At 39.4% G+C, this 16,108-nt stretch overlaps 1 protein-coding gene across 2 annotated transcripts in view; it reads left to right on the top strand.

Annotated features, from left to right (window-relative positions):
• Positions 1-16,108, top strand: part of cnnm2b (cyclin and CBS domain divalent metal cation transport mediator 2b) — a 58,573-nt gene that overhangs the window by 30,752 nt on the left and 11,713 nt on the right. The window contains exons 2-6 of one of the 2 annotated variants that reach the window (XM_034096915.2): positions 5,829-5,972; positions 9,577-9,714; positions 12,837-13,006; positions 14,362-14,455; positions 15,275-15,337. In XM_034096915.2, the coding sequence (XP_033952806.1) occupies positions 5,829-5,972; positions 9,577-9,714; positions 12,837-13,006; positions 14,362-14,455; positions 15,275-15,337 (609 nt within the window). The remainder of the gene's footprint in view (positions 1-5,828; positions 5,973-9,576; positions 9,715-12,836; positions 13,007-14,361; positions 14,456-15,274; positions 15,338-16,108) is intronic. The other variant, XM_034096981.2, reaches the window with a different exon arrangement.

Here is a 16,108-nt window from a genome sequence, read left to right as displayed (position 1 = left end):
CTGTCCATCACTCCAACAGTAAAGTCCAAAAATTGTTAATTGCCATGAACTGTTGTACATTTCTACTGACCTTTAGTCTTGCTCATGGCAATTCTAAAGGTCTACAACCACGCTAACAGGACTGTTCTTAGACTCAGTGATGCTTTGAGCTAAATGCTAACATCAGCTTGCTAGCATGCTCACAAAAATAATGTTAACATGTTGGTGTTAACAGGTAATATTTAGTATGGTGACATCTGAGTTAACCATGTTAGCATGCTAACATGTGTTAGTTATCACAAAAAGCGAATTTCATGTTGTACCAATCCACCAATTATGGTTCAGATACATCTCAGGGTAAGGGAACACTTTGACCTGTTCATGGTTGCTAGAGAGGAAAAGTCAAGAGTTCCCCAAAGTTGTTCCAATTTAACCCATGGGAAATGGGAATTAACCACTTTGTAGTCCTTACAATTTGTTATATCGTAGCCATTTCTTGAATGTCTGTTCCGCACATTGTGCCAATCCATGTAGAAGATGGGAATATTTCACAGGATAAGTAATACATCTAAGTTGCTGATGGCGTTATTGGAAAAGTAAGGACTTCATGACATCATGGTCTGTACAAACATGAATTGCAATCCATCCAATATTTGTTCATATATCTCAGATGGACACTTGTTACATAAAGTGGTTGCTTAACCAACACTGTGACAGACATTGCCATTTTTGGCACTTGTGGCAAAATATGTGCTCAATAGATGTCACTAGTTTCTATTTCCATGAAACATACCAAATAGTATGATGGAATGATGGGTGTATCCATATCACTTTGCTGTCATATGCAAGGAATTTGAGAAATGTCTTTGTTCTTTTTTTAGAGCCCACTGGAAAGACTGGGAGATAAACACTCCTATATTTTGCATAAACATATTTACTTTTTGTCATTTTAAATGATTAGCTTCCCATTTCCCCCCTTTCTTTCTCCTTCTACTAGTGACCTATGCTTCCTCTGTTAAAGCGGGTCATCTCTAATGGTTAACCCCATGTCAACTTTTGTGTTGAAGGAGGTGATAGAAAGTGCTCTTGATGGGAACAAACATCCTGATGGGATTAGTTTAACTTGTCAAACAAGTGACTCGCGCTGTCCCATGTGTGTTTAGTGAGTGTGCGCTTGTAGAGCTGAACAGATTGTGAGTGGTATCAGTGATGGCCTCCATTTCTTATCAGGTGGCTCATTTAAAAGTCGTAGGTCAGGCCTTTTTATGTCTTTGGAGTGATCACTTTTTGTTAATCAATCAATGTTTATTTATATAGCCCAATATAACAAATGTTATATTTGTCTCAGTGGACTTCACAGTGTGTACATATCAGTATGACAATAGTTAAACTAAAAAAGTTAAGACCTCGATTTTGATTATTGATTTGACTTTTAATGTTGTTCAGTCAAGATTCTTGTTCTGTTGAGCATTATGTAGTGATTTGAAAGAGTTTTATCAACTGATTTTGGTTTCAATTAAATCACACAGTAGTTGCTCATTGTAAGTAGTTCTAGATAAAAACATTGTAATGCCTAAACAGAAATGAGGGATTCTTTGGAAATTATTCATAATGTTATTTGAAGAGGTTGATTCAAGATTCAAAGGCTTTTTTGTCATATGCACAGTAGCTACATAGATATGGCAATGAAACTCTGAAGTCCCAAGATCCTCCAACAATGCAGCCTTATATATAAGTATTCAAACAAATGTAAGTCTGAAGAAGAAACAGAGTAGAAGAGAGTAGAATAAAACATTGCCAGACGGAAGCAGACATAACGGTTTGTTCTTGAAAGCTCTTGACAAAGTTTTGATTTAAGATTTATTTGGTCAACCTTAACTTTTGCTTACCACCACATCCCCTAGAACAGGGGTCGGCAACAGGCGGACCGCGGTCCGGATCCGGACCCGGACCCAGACGCCGACCTATACGGACCCGGACCTATAATCAATACATTAATAGAGGATTTCAATTTTGACGGGGCGATTCTATTTGAACCGCCACCGACAGGGGGCGAAAGAGACGAGTGAGCGATACAGGGAGAGAAACATAGAAGAAGAGACGAGAGCGCGGCAGAGAGAAGCGGAGAGGAGAGTGAGTGAAGAGAATAATAAGCGATACAGGGAGAGAAGCGGAGAGTGAACAGGCGTGTTAGCGGCAGACAGGGAGAGACAAATAATTACACATGGCGCTCTCCAAGAAGAGGAAAATGGACAGTGAGAACAGAGCTTTTAACCCTGAGTGGACTGATTCGTGTTCATCCTACCCACTGGGAGCACAGAACCATTGTGTCTCATTTGTTCAGAGACCGTGGCGCTCATTAAAAGTGCCAACACGCCACTATGAGACAAAACACAAAGTGTTTGACCAAACATTCCCTCTCAAGTCAGAACTGAGGTCACAAAAACTAAATATCGTTCCAGCGCAGGCTAACCGAGGCTAACCAATGATCACCTGCATGTGTGTATGAGAATGGCCTTGACACCATTTCAGCCCAGATCTAAACTCCTGGCAGGACAAGCTCAAGCTCAATTCTCGCACTGAATTTAAACAAAGTGAGTGAGGGACTGCAATATAAGAGGGAAAGAAAGAGAAACTTTAAAACTGTTCAATTGTTATGATGTGTAAAGACTGATATTGTTCTATAATCGGCTGAAACTGTTAAGTCATGATGTGAAACGGTTAACAAAGAGAAACTCAAGCTGCTGCTACACTTTATTTTATTTATCGAAAAAAAAAGCACTTTTAAGATGCACACATTTTCAAAAGCTATTTTATTTATTTGCTCTATTTTTAAATGCAGCCCGAGAGGAACATTACACATATCCACAGTATTTTACTGTATAGTTCAATGTTAATTGACAATAAATATTGTGGTTTTTGAATTGTACTTTCTTTATTTGATTGGCAGTCAGTTGTTGCTTACATGCAGCCGTTGATAAAGCTACAGGCTACTTCAATATATATCACACTAATTCATAAAGCAAGTTAGACATTTTGAAGTTCCGGACCTTTGCATGGGGAGATTTTCTCTAACTGGACCTCGTTGAATTTTAGTTGAATACCCCTGCCCTAGAAGAATAGTTTAACCATTTGGTAAAGTCAACTTTCTTGCTGAGAGTTAGATGAGAAAATCATTACCACTCATTGTCTGTATTATACATTTGAAGCTGAAGCCAGCAGCTGGTTAGCTTAGCTTAGCATAAGTACAGAAAAGCAACAACAGAAATGTCCTATTCGAACCATGTTTCTTTTATGGAATAGCATGTAAGATATAAGTAAACTATTGCCTGGCTAGTCGGTAGATTTTTTCACCTTTGCACAGGCTAGCGGTATCCTTCTTTCTTTGATTCCTAATGCTAAGGTAAGCTAACTGGTCGTTGACAGAAGCTTTATATGTATCATACAGACATGAACGTGGTGTATGTTCATCTAAAGATAACGAAATTATTTCCAAAAATGTATTCCTTCAAATATTAAGAAATAAATAAAGACTCCAATGTTATACAGAAAAAAGTATTGACAAGTGTATTTGTGCAAAAAAACTAACCATTTTAAATTAGGTGATCTCACTTTCCCAGCTGGATTTTCATGTTCTGTTCACTCTAACAGTGTAATTATGTGACATTAAGTTTGACCACCACCTGCCATGAGTGGAGTGGATACCATTGAAGAGAAGGAAGTAGCATTGATCTGTTTCACTGTACTCGGCTTTGTAGAGTAAATTGCTTGCCCAAGGACTTCTGAGGCTTGATTGCTTTAACCCACTGAGGCTCCATGTGTGTTTGTCCTAGTTAAACTCAACCCTCAGTGACAAAGAGCACGCTCAAGATCTCATTGACATTTCACTAGAAATAGGACGCCTTTACCTTTTTCCCAGATTTCCTGCCATTTGAAAAACTATTTTTCATGTTGGATTTCTGGTGTTTACATTATTAATACCTTTCCCTGCCAGGCTATTAAGTGTAACCCGAGTACATGTTTTGAAAGCATCAGTTCTGCATCTAATGCTCACAACACTCTCACATTGCTGCTCTCAGGCTCTGCACATCAGTATGGAAGCTGCAGTGCAATAAAACAATCAGTGCTGCTCAGCCCTCAGTCCTGCACCAAAGCAGCCAACATTAACTGAAACAGCATGTGAGCACTGACTCAGTGATATACCTGTGTTCTCCAGAAACAGACAGACACACACACGCACGCGCACACACACACACACACACACACACACACACACACACACACGCACACAGGCGTGTGCACTCGTACACTCATGCACTCTGACACACTGGAGTATCTGCATGCAAACGGCCCATTCCGAGACAATCTGATCACACAGCGGAGGCTTCGCCGGGTCTGTTCCTCCGCTCGGTGAGAATATCGCCGGGGCGGAATGGAAACTTCATTTTGAACGGGCTAATATTAGCCTGGGCCTCTGGAAAATTCCTTTTTAAATGATCACAAGCTGAGAAAAGGCAAAGAATTTGTTTAGTGTTTTGCTTGACAGTATTCTCTGCATACATGGCGGTTTGTTTCTTTTTTTCCTTTTTCCCCCGGATGGTACGGCTCACAGGAGGGTCCTGGGAACACAGATGTGGAGGGAGGGAGGGCTAAGGGGAGCTATATGATGACATTCTGACTGTTTGACTGTCACTTTGAATGTCTCTATGGCTGTTTGAGATGGCACTGTAAACACTTGAACTACCATTGTCCTGCATCCCTGGTTATTTTAACTGATATAGAGAAAAGATTCTTCCTTCAGATCACTTTGTGTCAGCTGCTGTATGACAAACTGCAGCATCAGTGTTCTGTGAGTCTTAGCTGACATGAGTGATTATTTTTTTTTCTATTTCACAGTAGGACTGCTCGATTATGGCAAAAATCATAATCTCGATTATTTGGGTCAATAATTGTAATTGCGATTATTCATTGACTTTGAAAACATCCATTCATTGTACTTTAAAACAAATAATAATTTGAACTTTTTAACTGTTGAATTATACGTTCAGGGTAATCAATTGAAAAACCAATATAAAATAAAATAAATTATACATTCATATCTACATTTAAATAAATAATATCAAAATAATAAATACCAATAAACAAGATCAACAAACATGTTGCAGTGCACTGTCACAACCTGAAAACTCCTTAACATATAGCCAACATTTTGGTAAAACATATTCAACATATTCCACTCAGTTAAACATTAAAGGCTGGCCCACCGTCATGGTCCAGAAGTAACAGGAAATAAATGTTGAACTACAATTTAAGACCAAATAAAAATGTTTTGGCCACCATGGCAAATGCTGGTATCATCTCATCTCTTAAAGATGTTTTGCTAGAAACTAGGGCTGCTCGATTATGGCAAAAATCATAATCTCGATTATTTGGGTCAATAATTGATACTTTGAAAACATCAATTTATTGGAGAAAAAAAATGGAACAGTATGTTTTTAACAGTTGATTACCCTGAACTTTAAGTATAACTCAACTGAAAAACCAATAATAAAAAAATAAAAACGTTGTTTTCGTAATCGTTGCAAGCCATAATCATAATTGCGATTAAAATACGATTAATTGAGCAGCCCTATTTCACAGTATAAAATACCACTATTGACCTATGATACAGGGTGTTAAAAAGAGAAACTTTTCAAATCAAAGTGGATATAGCCATGTGTTTCCTTGCCTGTACGTATGTTCCCTTGTACCTCCATCATCACCTGACCTTTTTTACTATACTATATAACTCCCTTTATCAATGTATGACCCTGACTTTATATGCTGTGTGTATCTATGTGTTTTGATAGGTAAATCCCACCTGGCCATAGTTCAGAGGGTGAACAACGAGGGCGAGGGAGACCCTTTCTACGAGGTTCTGGGTATTGTGACCCTGGAGGACGTTATTGAAGAAATCATCAAGTCGGAGATCCTGGACGAGACTGACTTGTACAGTAAGTCCCTCTCTCTCACCCTTATACTGTAGGACCACAACAGGTATATAGCCTGTTAAAGTATCAGGGCTCTATTTAACGGTTAGGATTAGGGTTAGATGGGGACCATCTTAACCAACTTAATGTACGCTAACCCAGCAGCAAATGTATTTAAATATAAATGTTGTGTCCTTTCGGGGGCTTTCAAATAAACACCAATGCTGCTACACCTAAATGGCACATGGCACAATATATCATGATACAAACATGTGACAGAAAACAGGCCCCAAAATTAGCATCATAAATATATCTGATGCTAGCATTTGTAAGTGAGGGAAACATTTTGTTTGCGCCTAATATACATTTGAATGATCAATATTGTTATACTGCCCAATGGATCAAATGACATGTAATTGAAAAGGTATTGCTTGTATTGATGAACCCACAAATAATTATCATCTGGACTCTGCTCCGTCAAGTACCATCTCATCTGAGAAATTGTTAGTTTCTTAAAAACGAATGTAGCTCTCTTCACGTAACAGGCACAGGTCGGTTCTTTGAAATGGGCGTTTATTCATGGAGATAATCTTGTAGTCTCCCCTCTTCCGTTACGCAGTGAGAACTACACCAACGAACAACATATATACATAGCCCAGACATACAGATCAATTAAAGAACATAGGACATGGCGCCCACATGAAACAAATACCTTGTTTGCCGATTGTTGTGAAAGGAGATTATTTGAATCCTGAAAGTTCTTCTTCTGCTGATAGCTTAATGTCACGAGCTGCAGCAGAGCTTCAATAAAGACGTCTACCCGCGTTGAGTTGCCTAGTGTGTCAACAAAACACGCAGTACTAGTACATGAACAAACATTATATCCGAGGCACCAAAAACAACAAACCCTTATGGTCACAAAGCATAGTTACCTGTCTGCACATCGGTGTAACATATAAAACTAAACTGTTTAACGATTTTAATATTAACTTGAATAAAGTATTTATTTATTGTATTAAATTATTAAATGAATTAAGTTATTCTTAAATAAGGCAACTTTGTTAGGTCATTTACAACCAGGGCCGCCCCTCCCTACAGGCCAATCACGCAGGGGGCCCCGCCCACAGGGCCTCAGCTGCTGTGCGCAGTACTCCGCGCAGTTCTCCGCGCAGTTCTCCGCGCACCCCCCGCTGACACGCGAGAGTGAGAGGTGACAAGGGGAGCACGTCTGTAACTCGACACCGTTGCAATGAATCGACATCTGACCAATCACGGCTTTGATACGGCCACTAGTGCAGGTGAAGAGATGTCGGCGAAAAGACAGTTTCAATCCGGCGCAAGCAAGAGGGAAAAAAAACAAAACATGAAGAAACTAGAGCATCACTCGAAGGTGGATTATTGTATGAGTCAAATGTACAACTTGCAAATGTTGTATAAGTCAAATTGCCAATTGCCATATTAAAACATCAGCTGCAATTCACGACATGAAGAAGGCAGTCTCTGCATAGCATATAGGCTAATGGATATGCAGTTATTTCCAGCATTCTTTATTTACCATTCATTCAAGTATGGTATGCCTTATGTACAGGAGGAAGAGTGATAAACTGTCTGTCTAGTTGGCTTACATAACAGTTAAAGTTTACAGCCTAAAAAACATGGAGCATTTCCCCCCTTTTATTCATTTGTATGTCAATTTGCACATTTCATGGTGATGCTCAGCCTCTCCCCTTAACTCCTAACAGTCATCATCATGTCAACCACAACACAGAGAAATACTGATAGAAATGTGTGTGTAGTTGTTGATTGCTGACAGAGGGAACTACATTTGAATACAGATTTAAGAAATATCAGTTTTTGAGCATGTAATAAGCATGTTTTGTCTTGACTATTACAACACAATACAATACAATAATATAGTATTTATATTATTCAATTGATTATTATTATTAGTAGAAGTAGTTTATTTGCATTAATCATATTCTAATCTTTTTGAGGCTAGTATTTGGCAGGAAATGCAGACGTATTCACCTGTAAACGCATACTGAACAACATACATGCACATTTACCATTTACCTCACTGTATAAAAAAGTAACTGTTGATAATAATAATAATAATAATAATAATAATAATAATAATAATAATAATAATAATAATAATAAACAGGAATTATATTTGCAAAGTAGCCTACTTTGTTTTCAAAAAAACGTTGTTCACTCCTGTCGGTTGGGGGGGGGGGGGGGGGCTCATCTCACAATGTCACTTGGGGCCCCAAGTTGGCCAGGGGCGGCCCTGTTGACAACTAATGTTCATAGCTAATCGCTAACGTCGCAGTTCGTAGCAGTAGTAGGTAGGTACACTACTGTAGTTTTTTATAGATATGTCAATGCTGCCTCGGTGAGTGTAAACCAAAACAGTGAAGTTCCAGCAGGAAAACCAAAACAATAGAGCTGAAATATGCTAAAACAGGGAGGAATTGCTGGTTCATCAATACGAGAGATCCCTTTCATTACATGTGGATTATTGTGAATCATAATTTTGTGTAACAATTGAATTTAAGTTTAATAATTGCGTTTTTTTTAGAAGATTCGATTAGGTTATCATGTTGTGTTGTACACCGAAAAGTTAAAAAGCAGTTTTTCAAAACAAATATACAGAGGGAGAATCAATAATGTTATAGTGTCATAATCTGTTTTATATTTTGTATAAGTGTATTTGACAAAAGTAACTGTTGATAATAATAATAATAATAATAATAATAATAATAAACAGGAATTATATTTGCAAAGTAGCCTACTTTGTTTTCAAAAAAACGTTGTTCACTCCTGTCGGTTGGGGGGGGGGGGGGGCTCATCTCACAATGTCACTTGGGGCCCCAAGTTGGCCAGGGGCGGCCCTGTTGACAACTAATGTTCATAGCTAATCGCTAACGTCGCAGTTCGTAGCAGTAGTAGGTAGGTACACTACTGTAGTTTTTTATAGATATGTCAATGCTGCCTCGGTGAGTGTAAACCAAAACAGTGAAGTTCCAGCAGGAAAACCAAAACAATAGAGCTGAAATATGCTAAAACAGGGAGGAATTGCTGGTTCATCAATACGAGAGATCCCTTTCATTACATGTGGATTATTGTGAATCATAATTTTGTGTAACAATTGAATTTAAGTTTAATAATTGCGTTTTTTTTAGAAGATTCGATTAGGTTATCATGTTGTGTTGTACACCGAAAAGTTAAAAAGCAGTTTTTCAAAACAAATATACAGAGGGAGAATCAATAATGTTATAGTGTCATAATCTGTTTTATATTTTGTATAAGTGTATTTGACCAAACAATGAGCTGTCTGATGGTAATGGCCAGCAGATATAGCGTACGTGCCAGTCTATTTGCTGGCCTAATACATATGGCTTTAAGTAATGCTAAGAATGTGGTAAGCTAACAGTGTAGCCCCCTATAGCTCCCTTTTAGTTCTGAGAAGAACGCCACAGCTACATTTCAGGAAAAAGCAATAAGCTTTGGGTAACTCAAGTTTAGTCACCCTGTGACCCGGGGGACGAGCTCACAGTCTGTGGAGTGGCGTGGGTCCACTACAACTTTTTAGTTTGTGTCTTACTTTTTAATTTCCCCTCCTCAGCTGACAACAAGACGAAGAAGAAAATCACCCATCGAGAGAGGAAGCAGGATTTCTCGGCCTTCAAGCCTAACGACAATGAAATGAAGGTTAAAATATCACCTCAGCTTCTGCTGGCTACCCTGCGTTTCCTAGCAACAGGCAAGTGGGCTGCGTTGCTGCTTGACTTCCCCCAGTGTGCCCTCAGCCCCATCGCTGCGGGGAAAGTGTGTGTGTGTGTGTGTGTGTGTGTGTGTGTGTGTGTGTGTGTGTGTGTGTGTGTGTGTGTGTGTGTGTGTGTGTGTGTGTGTGTGTGTGTGTGTGTGTGTGTGTGTGTGTGTGTGTGTGTGTGTGTGTGTGTGTGTGTGTGTGTGTGTGTGTGTGTGTGTGTGTGTGTCAGTATGTGTCAGTATGGGCTTTGAGTTTTGGGCAAGTGGGTGTAGGGAAGAGTGAGTATGTGCATGTGGAATGAGTATCTGTTGTTTGTGTGTGTGAGGGAATGAGTTGTGTGGGGACTCACAACAAGTGTGTTGGTTTGTGTGTAGAGGTGGTGAAGGCCTCTCGGCAGCGCTACACGGGATGTCTGTGCAGACTGCGCACAGATCCCCCCCCCAAAAAATGCAGGCTTCTATTTGCTTGCGTGTCATGCTCTGGAGGTTACATGTTGAGATCTTAGCTCACAGCTTTGAAAACACCACCCTGTTTGCTTACACGCGTTCCTCAGTGACATCACATCCAGCATTTTTGGCCTATGATCGTGGTTCTCACACAAGTCGACATACTTAGTGTAAAATGTGAAATATTTCACCCGCGTTCCCTGGGGAAATGGATTTCTGTTCAGGTGGCAGAGTATCCCAGTACTACTACAGCAGCAGAGGTTCACGATGCCTCACTGCACTTGGATTTGCTTCAGAACTTTGACCTAGCAGCTAAGCGATGATTAAGTTCCTCTAAAGCAGGGGTGCCCAACCAGTTGATCGTGATCGACCGGTCGATCGCGGGGAGATTCCCAGTCGATCGCGAGATGTGTCTAAAAATAGAACAACAATATTCTGTTTTATCGTTAATGTCCTATAACATAATCTTCCTGTGCCAGAATAATGCACTTGAAAGCATCAAAGCTTTGTGACCCCAAGTGTCGGGGCGTGGCTAGTGGGCAGTGCACTAATTCGCTAACGTTGTCCGTGTCAACAGGAGTGACAGTCCGCACACAAACAAGACCGCAATTATGGCAGAAGCAAAACATATATAATTTTCACTCCGAGTGGGAGGATGATTATTTTTGTATCTATTCCAATTCAAAGTCCATCTGTCTCATCTGCAATGCGAGCGTAGCTTTATCGAAGAAGGGTAATTTAGGAGCGGCATTTCAAAACAGTGCACAAATGCTACGAGACGGAATTCCCTCCTAATTCTGCCCTACGGTCCCAAAAGGGGAGGGGCCTGAAAGGACAGCGAAATGCACAGCAGTCCATTTTCACCAGGCCCAACAACAAGAGCAAGGCTGCTCCCATCGCATCTTAACGTGTCAGTCACGTTCTTGCGAAACATATGAAGTCTTTCAAAGACGGCAAAGTTGTGAAAGAAGCATTCCTGGAGGCTGCCGACGCGCTTTTGGGGTACAGTAAAAAACAGTAGCATTTCAACAGGTTTTTGATATAATAAAAACTCAAGTTAGATACCGTTATTAATCAGCTGTAAGTTTTAGTTTGTTTGAACTTATTCGTTATAATTATTGTACAAAATGGTATAAGAATGCAAACTTAAATTGATTATAGTCTATTATCAATTCAGGTTAAGAAACTAGTGTTGCTTGCATCCTATTTTAAAGGCATTTCTTTTTATAATCTACTAAAATGCAACAAAAAAAGGGTTTGATTCTATTAATTTTGTCTTTTTTATTGCATTTCGGCAGCAGATTCCTGTGTAGCTTCAGATCTGAGTTGTCTTATTAGTAAGCCTAATTTATACTTTTGTAGCAACACTATTTTTATATAATGGCAACGAAAGGGTTCAGAGTCTTTTCATTTTTCCCTGTGTCATATGTGGCAGCACTGTTCAATGTTTCTTAAACATTACCCACTGTAGTATGTGACATGTGAATAAACACCAACTCTGTATCAACAACACTGTTGTGTAACTTCAGTTAAATACTTGTTTGTGTGTAGATTAGAAAGAGGTAAGATAAAGGATCTGCATTATTTTATGAAGTATTAATCGTACGAAGGTCAGTTTTATACAAGTAGAAGTGGGTATTTACCTGGTAGTAGGCTGTCAGTAATGGCTACGCCTCTATTTGGACTGGTAGATCTCGGCAGACTGGCAACTTTAAAAGTAGCTCTCGGTTCAAAAAAGGTTGGGCACCCCTGCTCTAAAGGCTATTAGGGAGTTTAGTTGCTGGTGGTGGAGCCAGCTGACACATATCACCGCTGCTCAACGGAACGAGCTGATTGGCCCATCAGCTGGTTGAAGCAGATCAGTCGCAGTATGGTTGTTTAAAAATAAAAAATAAAAATTGGGCAGGTTTGGATTTTAGTTCCCTTGGACAAATGTAGCATCATATGATAACACACCCTTAGAATTGGATAAATAAAAACTTTTAAAGGAACATTTCACCCCCAAAAGTGTGTCCATTTCTCAAGAGGGATTTTTTCTCCCACACATTACCTCCCTGCCTGAAACACCTCCATCGGACTCCTTGGTTTAGTTCTGGAACATAGTGACATCACTATGTAACACTCGTGCTGCTATTGGCTAGCGCTCCAACACATCGGCTAACCAATCAGAGTAGACTGGGCTCTGGTTTCAGACAGAGGGTGAAAAGAGGGGCTGCAGCACAGGCAGTATGAGAAAAAAATGTCAAAGTTTTGAACATTAAAGCATGGCGACATGTCACAGTAGAGGCACAAAATACAATAGGGTTAGGGTTAGATGAGTATTATATGCCCTCTTCAAGATTGAACATGTGTACAAGTCATCCCCGCACGAGGCCCAGTCTGCCCATTTGATGTTTATTTATTGAAAAAAAGTCAGATTACAGTATAAAGTGTCCATCACAATTATTCTGGAAGATGACGTGGTATAAATGTTTTGACTGTCCTTATAGCACTTAATAAAACACATTGTTGTCCTGTATTTGTTGTGTAAATAAAATGCTGTGGGCCAATATATTACAATATTTATATATATTTTTAACTAGTATATTAACATATATACGTGTTGGATTTGAATTGATATCTCAAATTCCTTACAGTCTCCCTCTCTGTCTCTCCCCGGTTATTCAGAGATCGAGCCTTTCACACCGATGCAAATGTCAGAAAAGATTCTGCTGCGCCTGCTGAAGCATCCCAACGTCATCCAGGAGTTAAAATATGATGAAAAGAACAAGCGGGCGGTGGAGCACTACCTCTTCCACAGGAACAAGCCCGTGGATTACTTCATCCTCCTATTGCAGGTGTGTGGAAACAACGAGATACAAAGTGAAGAAAAAAGGTCCAACATCAGACCCACTGCTCAGAAAGCAATTTGTGTAACAATGTATCATTCAGTGATCACAGTAATTGATCAAACTACTTTTTACATTACATAGAATGTTAGTGCTACACACTCTATTTCCCTTGTTCCCATAGTTTTGAACAGTAAAGCCCTCCTCCTAACAGAGCTGTACTGCAGGTTTGTTCCCACAGGGGCATCCTGAAGAGGTATGCATGGTATGACTGTACTGCAGGGCAGTTAGGATTAAAGCAAGAAGCAGTACCCAAGATAAACAGTTCATTAGCAATACAAATGTCTGGCCGGAGATATGTCTGCCCACTGTTCTTTCTTATCTTTGTGTGCAGCAGGGGGGGAGCAAACTGTCTCTGTCCACAGTGAAAATTTTATTTATAGTTTGACATAGAAAAAAAAGAGAAATAATATTAGCTTTTTCCCAACCAAAATATATTAACTTTAAAACCCTCTGGAGTTATTAGAAATGTCATCCCTGCTGGAATATCATTTTACAAAAGTATCATAATAATAATTCCAAGTGCAACTGTGGAAAATACTGGGCGAATACACATTTAAAAAAATGCTGTGCAACATTCAGAAGGTAATTTGGAGTGCGACATTATATTAACCTCATAATAAGAACATGAACAATATAAGAAGACATGATGTATTCATTTTTGACGGTAGTGTAAATTCCAGAAAAAAACACCAATCAAAAGTTAAAATATATCTGTTTTCATATTCAAAATGATCAAAATGTCATGCTACTGTCCTTACCAATCTCTCTTTGCAGGCAACTAAAATAAATTTGAAAACTGGTTTTAATTGTGCGCTCTGTCTCTGAATACATTGGATCAGAAGAATACCTTAATCACTGGCACTAAATATGAGTTGAAAGTCATGTTTGAATCCATATCAAATCTAATATTTTGCAGACACTTCCCTTATGCACCCACTTAGTTAATATGTGTAATATCCCTGGATCAAATAAGGTCCAGATTGAACAAGTGGGGTTCCGGGTCAATGGCCTTCAGACCAGGGTTTTGCAGCAGATCGGAAGCTATTAAACAAGAGTACGGATTTACAAATAGTAAAAAGGAAGGGGGGATTTGTTCTAAACTCACGGCAGCATGAATACATATAGCAGGGAAAGTGGTTTAAACAGAGGTGAAAGTGTGACTCCAAAGCTGTAGCGGACATCCACAACGAAGCACTATGGTTACAAACTGCAAATGTACAATGAATATGTTTTCTGTATGTGGACAAAGTAAATACCAGAGTAAAGAACATAGTTTGTGTAACACTATATTTCTGTCACAGGGGAAAGTGGAGGTGGAGGCGGGAAAAGAGGGGATGAAGTTTGAAGCGGGACCGTTTTCCTTCTACGGGATGTTGGCTCTGACAGCCTCGCCAGGTAAGATCAAAACTAGTTTCAAAAAAGATTCTTGACAGGTTAATTTTGTAAAATGTTCAATGCAGGTGTACTCTAACTCTTTATTATGTATTTATTTTTCATTCATAGTCTTACTTCTTATGTTATATAAATATTTGTTTAAGTATTTTATTCTAAAATGCAGTGTCACGAAAAGCAAAATTCCCAGGATAAACAGTACTCCGATTACTATATTTCTACTTAAAAACATATTAGGAAAATATTTAGATAGCTACCTCTTGCTATATCTGACACATTTGTTCACATCCTTTCTGTCAAGTGAAAAAAATGTAAAAAGTGATATGGATCAAATTTGACTTGTCCAATTTCTGCCTTCACATTGCCCCATGTTTCACCGAAGTACATGTACGTTAAGGACCTTCTGTGTTTTTAGGCCTACATTTCCCTCTGATGAATGTTGACATACTATGATTGTAATACTGACTGCCGTCCTGCAGTGACATCATAACAAAGCCTAGTGATCCTCTCAGTCCATTCATAAACTACAGTCCTATTATTCTCAGCCCTTTTTCTGATTCACATCGGTGATGAGATCTTAGAGACACCTACTGGTGAAATAGGAGAATACTTTTTCTTGTCATGTATGCAGGAACTCAAAGATCAAGAAAGAAATCAAATCAAACTTTATGATGAGACTTGACAACTTTGCTCCTGTTGTGCCTGCTGTTGATGACGCTTCCCTACCAGATTGAATCCACATTTACCATGTGTGTATATGCATCGATTGTTTCTCAACTTGAACACATTTCCCTTCTCCTTTTATATCCCCCCCCCCCCCAGTGCCTCTGTCCCTGTCTCGTACCTTTGTGGTCAGTAGAGCTGAATCATTAGCAGGATCTCCAGGTACAGTGGCCTTTTCTGTCTGCACATCCTCACATATACCAACATGCTGTGGTACTGTTTGTGCTGGAATACAACAATGTTCCACATGTAACCCTGCATGCTTTGCATAAACCTACACAGGGTTTTGAATCCTATTTTCTCCTGTTTGAGTAGTATATACTTTTCTGATTGTTTAGTGCCTCTTTGTAGTTGTTTTGTGTCTTTGTGGTTGTTCCTTTTTTCTTTGTTGTCATGTCGCTTCTCTTTCTGTCTCTTTGTAGTTGTTTTGTGTCTTTGTGGTTGTTCCTTTTTTCTTTGTTGTCATGTCGCTTCTCTTTCTGTCTTTTTGTAGTTGTTTGTGTCTTTGTGGTGGTTTTGAATCTCTTTGTTGTCATGTTATGTCTCTTTAAAGTTATTTTGTGTCTTTGTGGTTGTTTATTTTTTCCTTGTTTTCAGTTACTTTGTAGTTGTTTTGCATCTCTTTCTTTTCATTTTGTGTCACTTTGTATGTGTTTCATGTCTCTTTATGTTTTTGGAAGCATGCCTGAAAGTCTGTTTTCACCTGAATGCAACATGCACTGTATTTCCATGCGTACATAAGTGAAAGAGAAGGGGGGGGGGGAGAGAGGAAAACCGATTCAGGTTGAGACTTAACACCCTCATCTCCTGAGCCATTAGTCAAGTGGCTGAATGGTGTTGGAGACTGGAGGCCCCCGAGCGGACCCAGGCTCCGCCCCGCTCGCCCCTAACCTTTAACCCTCCGCCTTACATAAACAAGACCTACAGCCCCCT

The sequence above is a fragment of the Pseudochaenichthys georgianus genome, chromosome 1, assembly GCF_902827115.2.
Source record: "Pseudochaenichthys georgianus chromosome 1, fPseGeo1.2, whole genome shotgun sequence".
NCBI lineage: Eukaryota > Metazoa > Chordata > Actinopteri > Perciformes > Channichthyidae > Pseudochaenichthys > Pseudochaenichthys georgianus.
The sequence above is the reverse complement of the archived record's forward strand: the minus strand, read 5'-3'. Positions and strand labels throughout refer to the sequence as shown.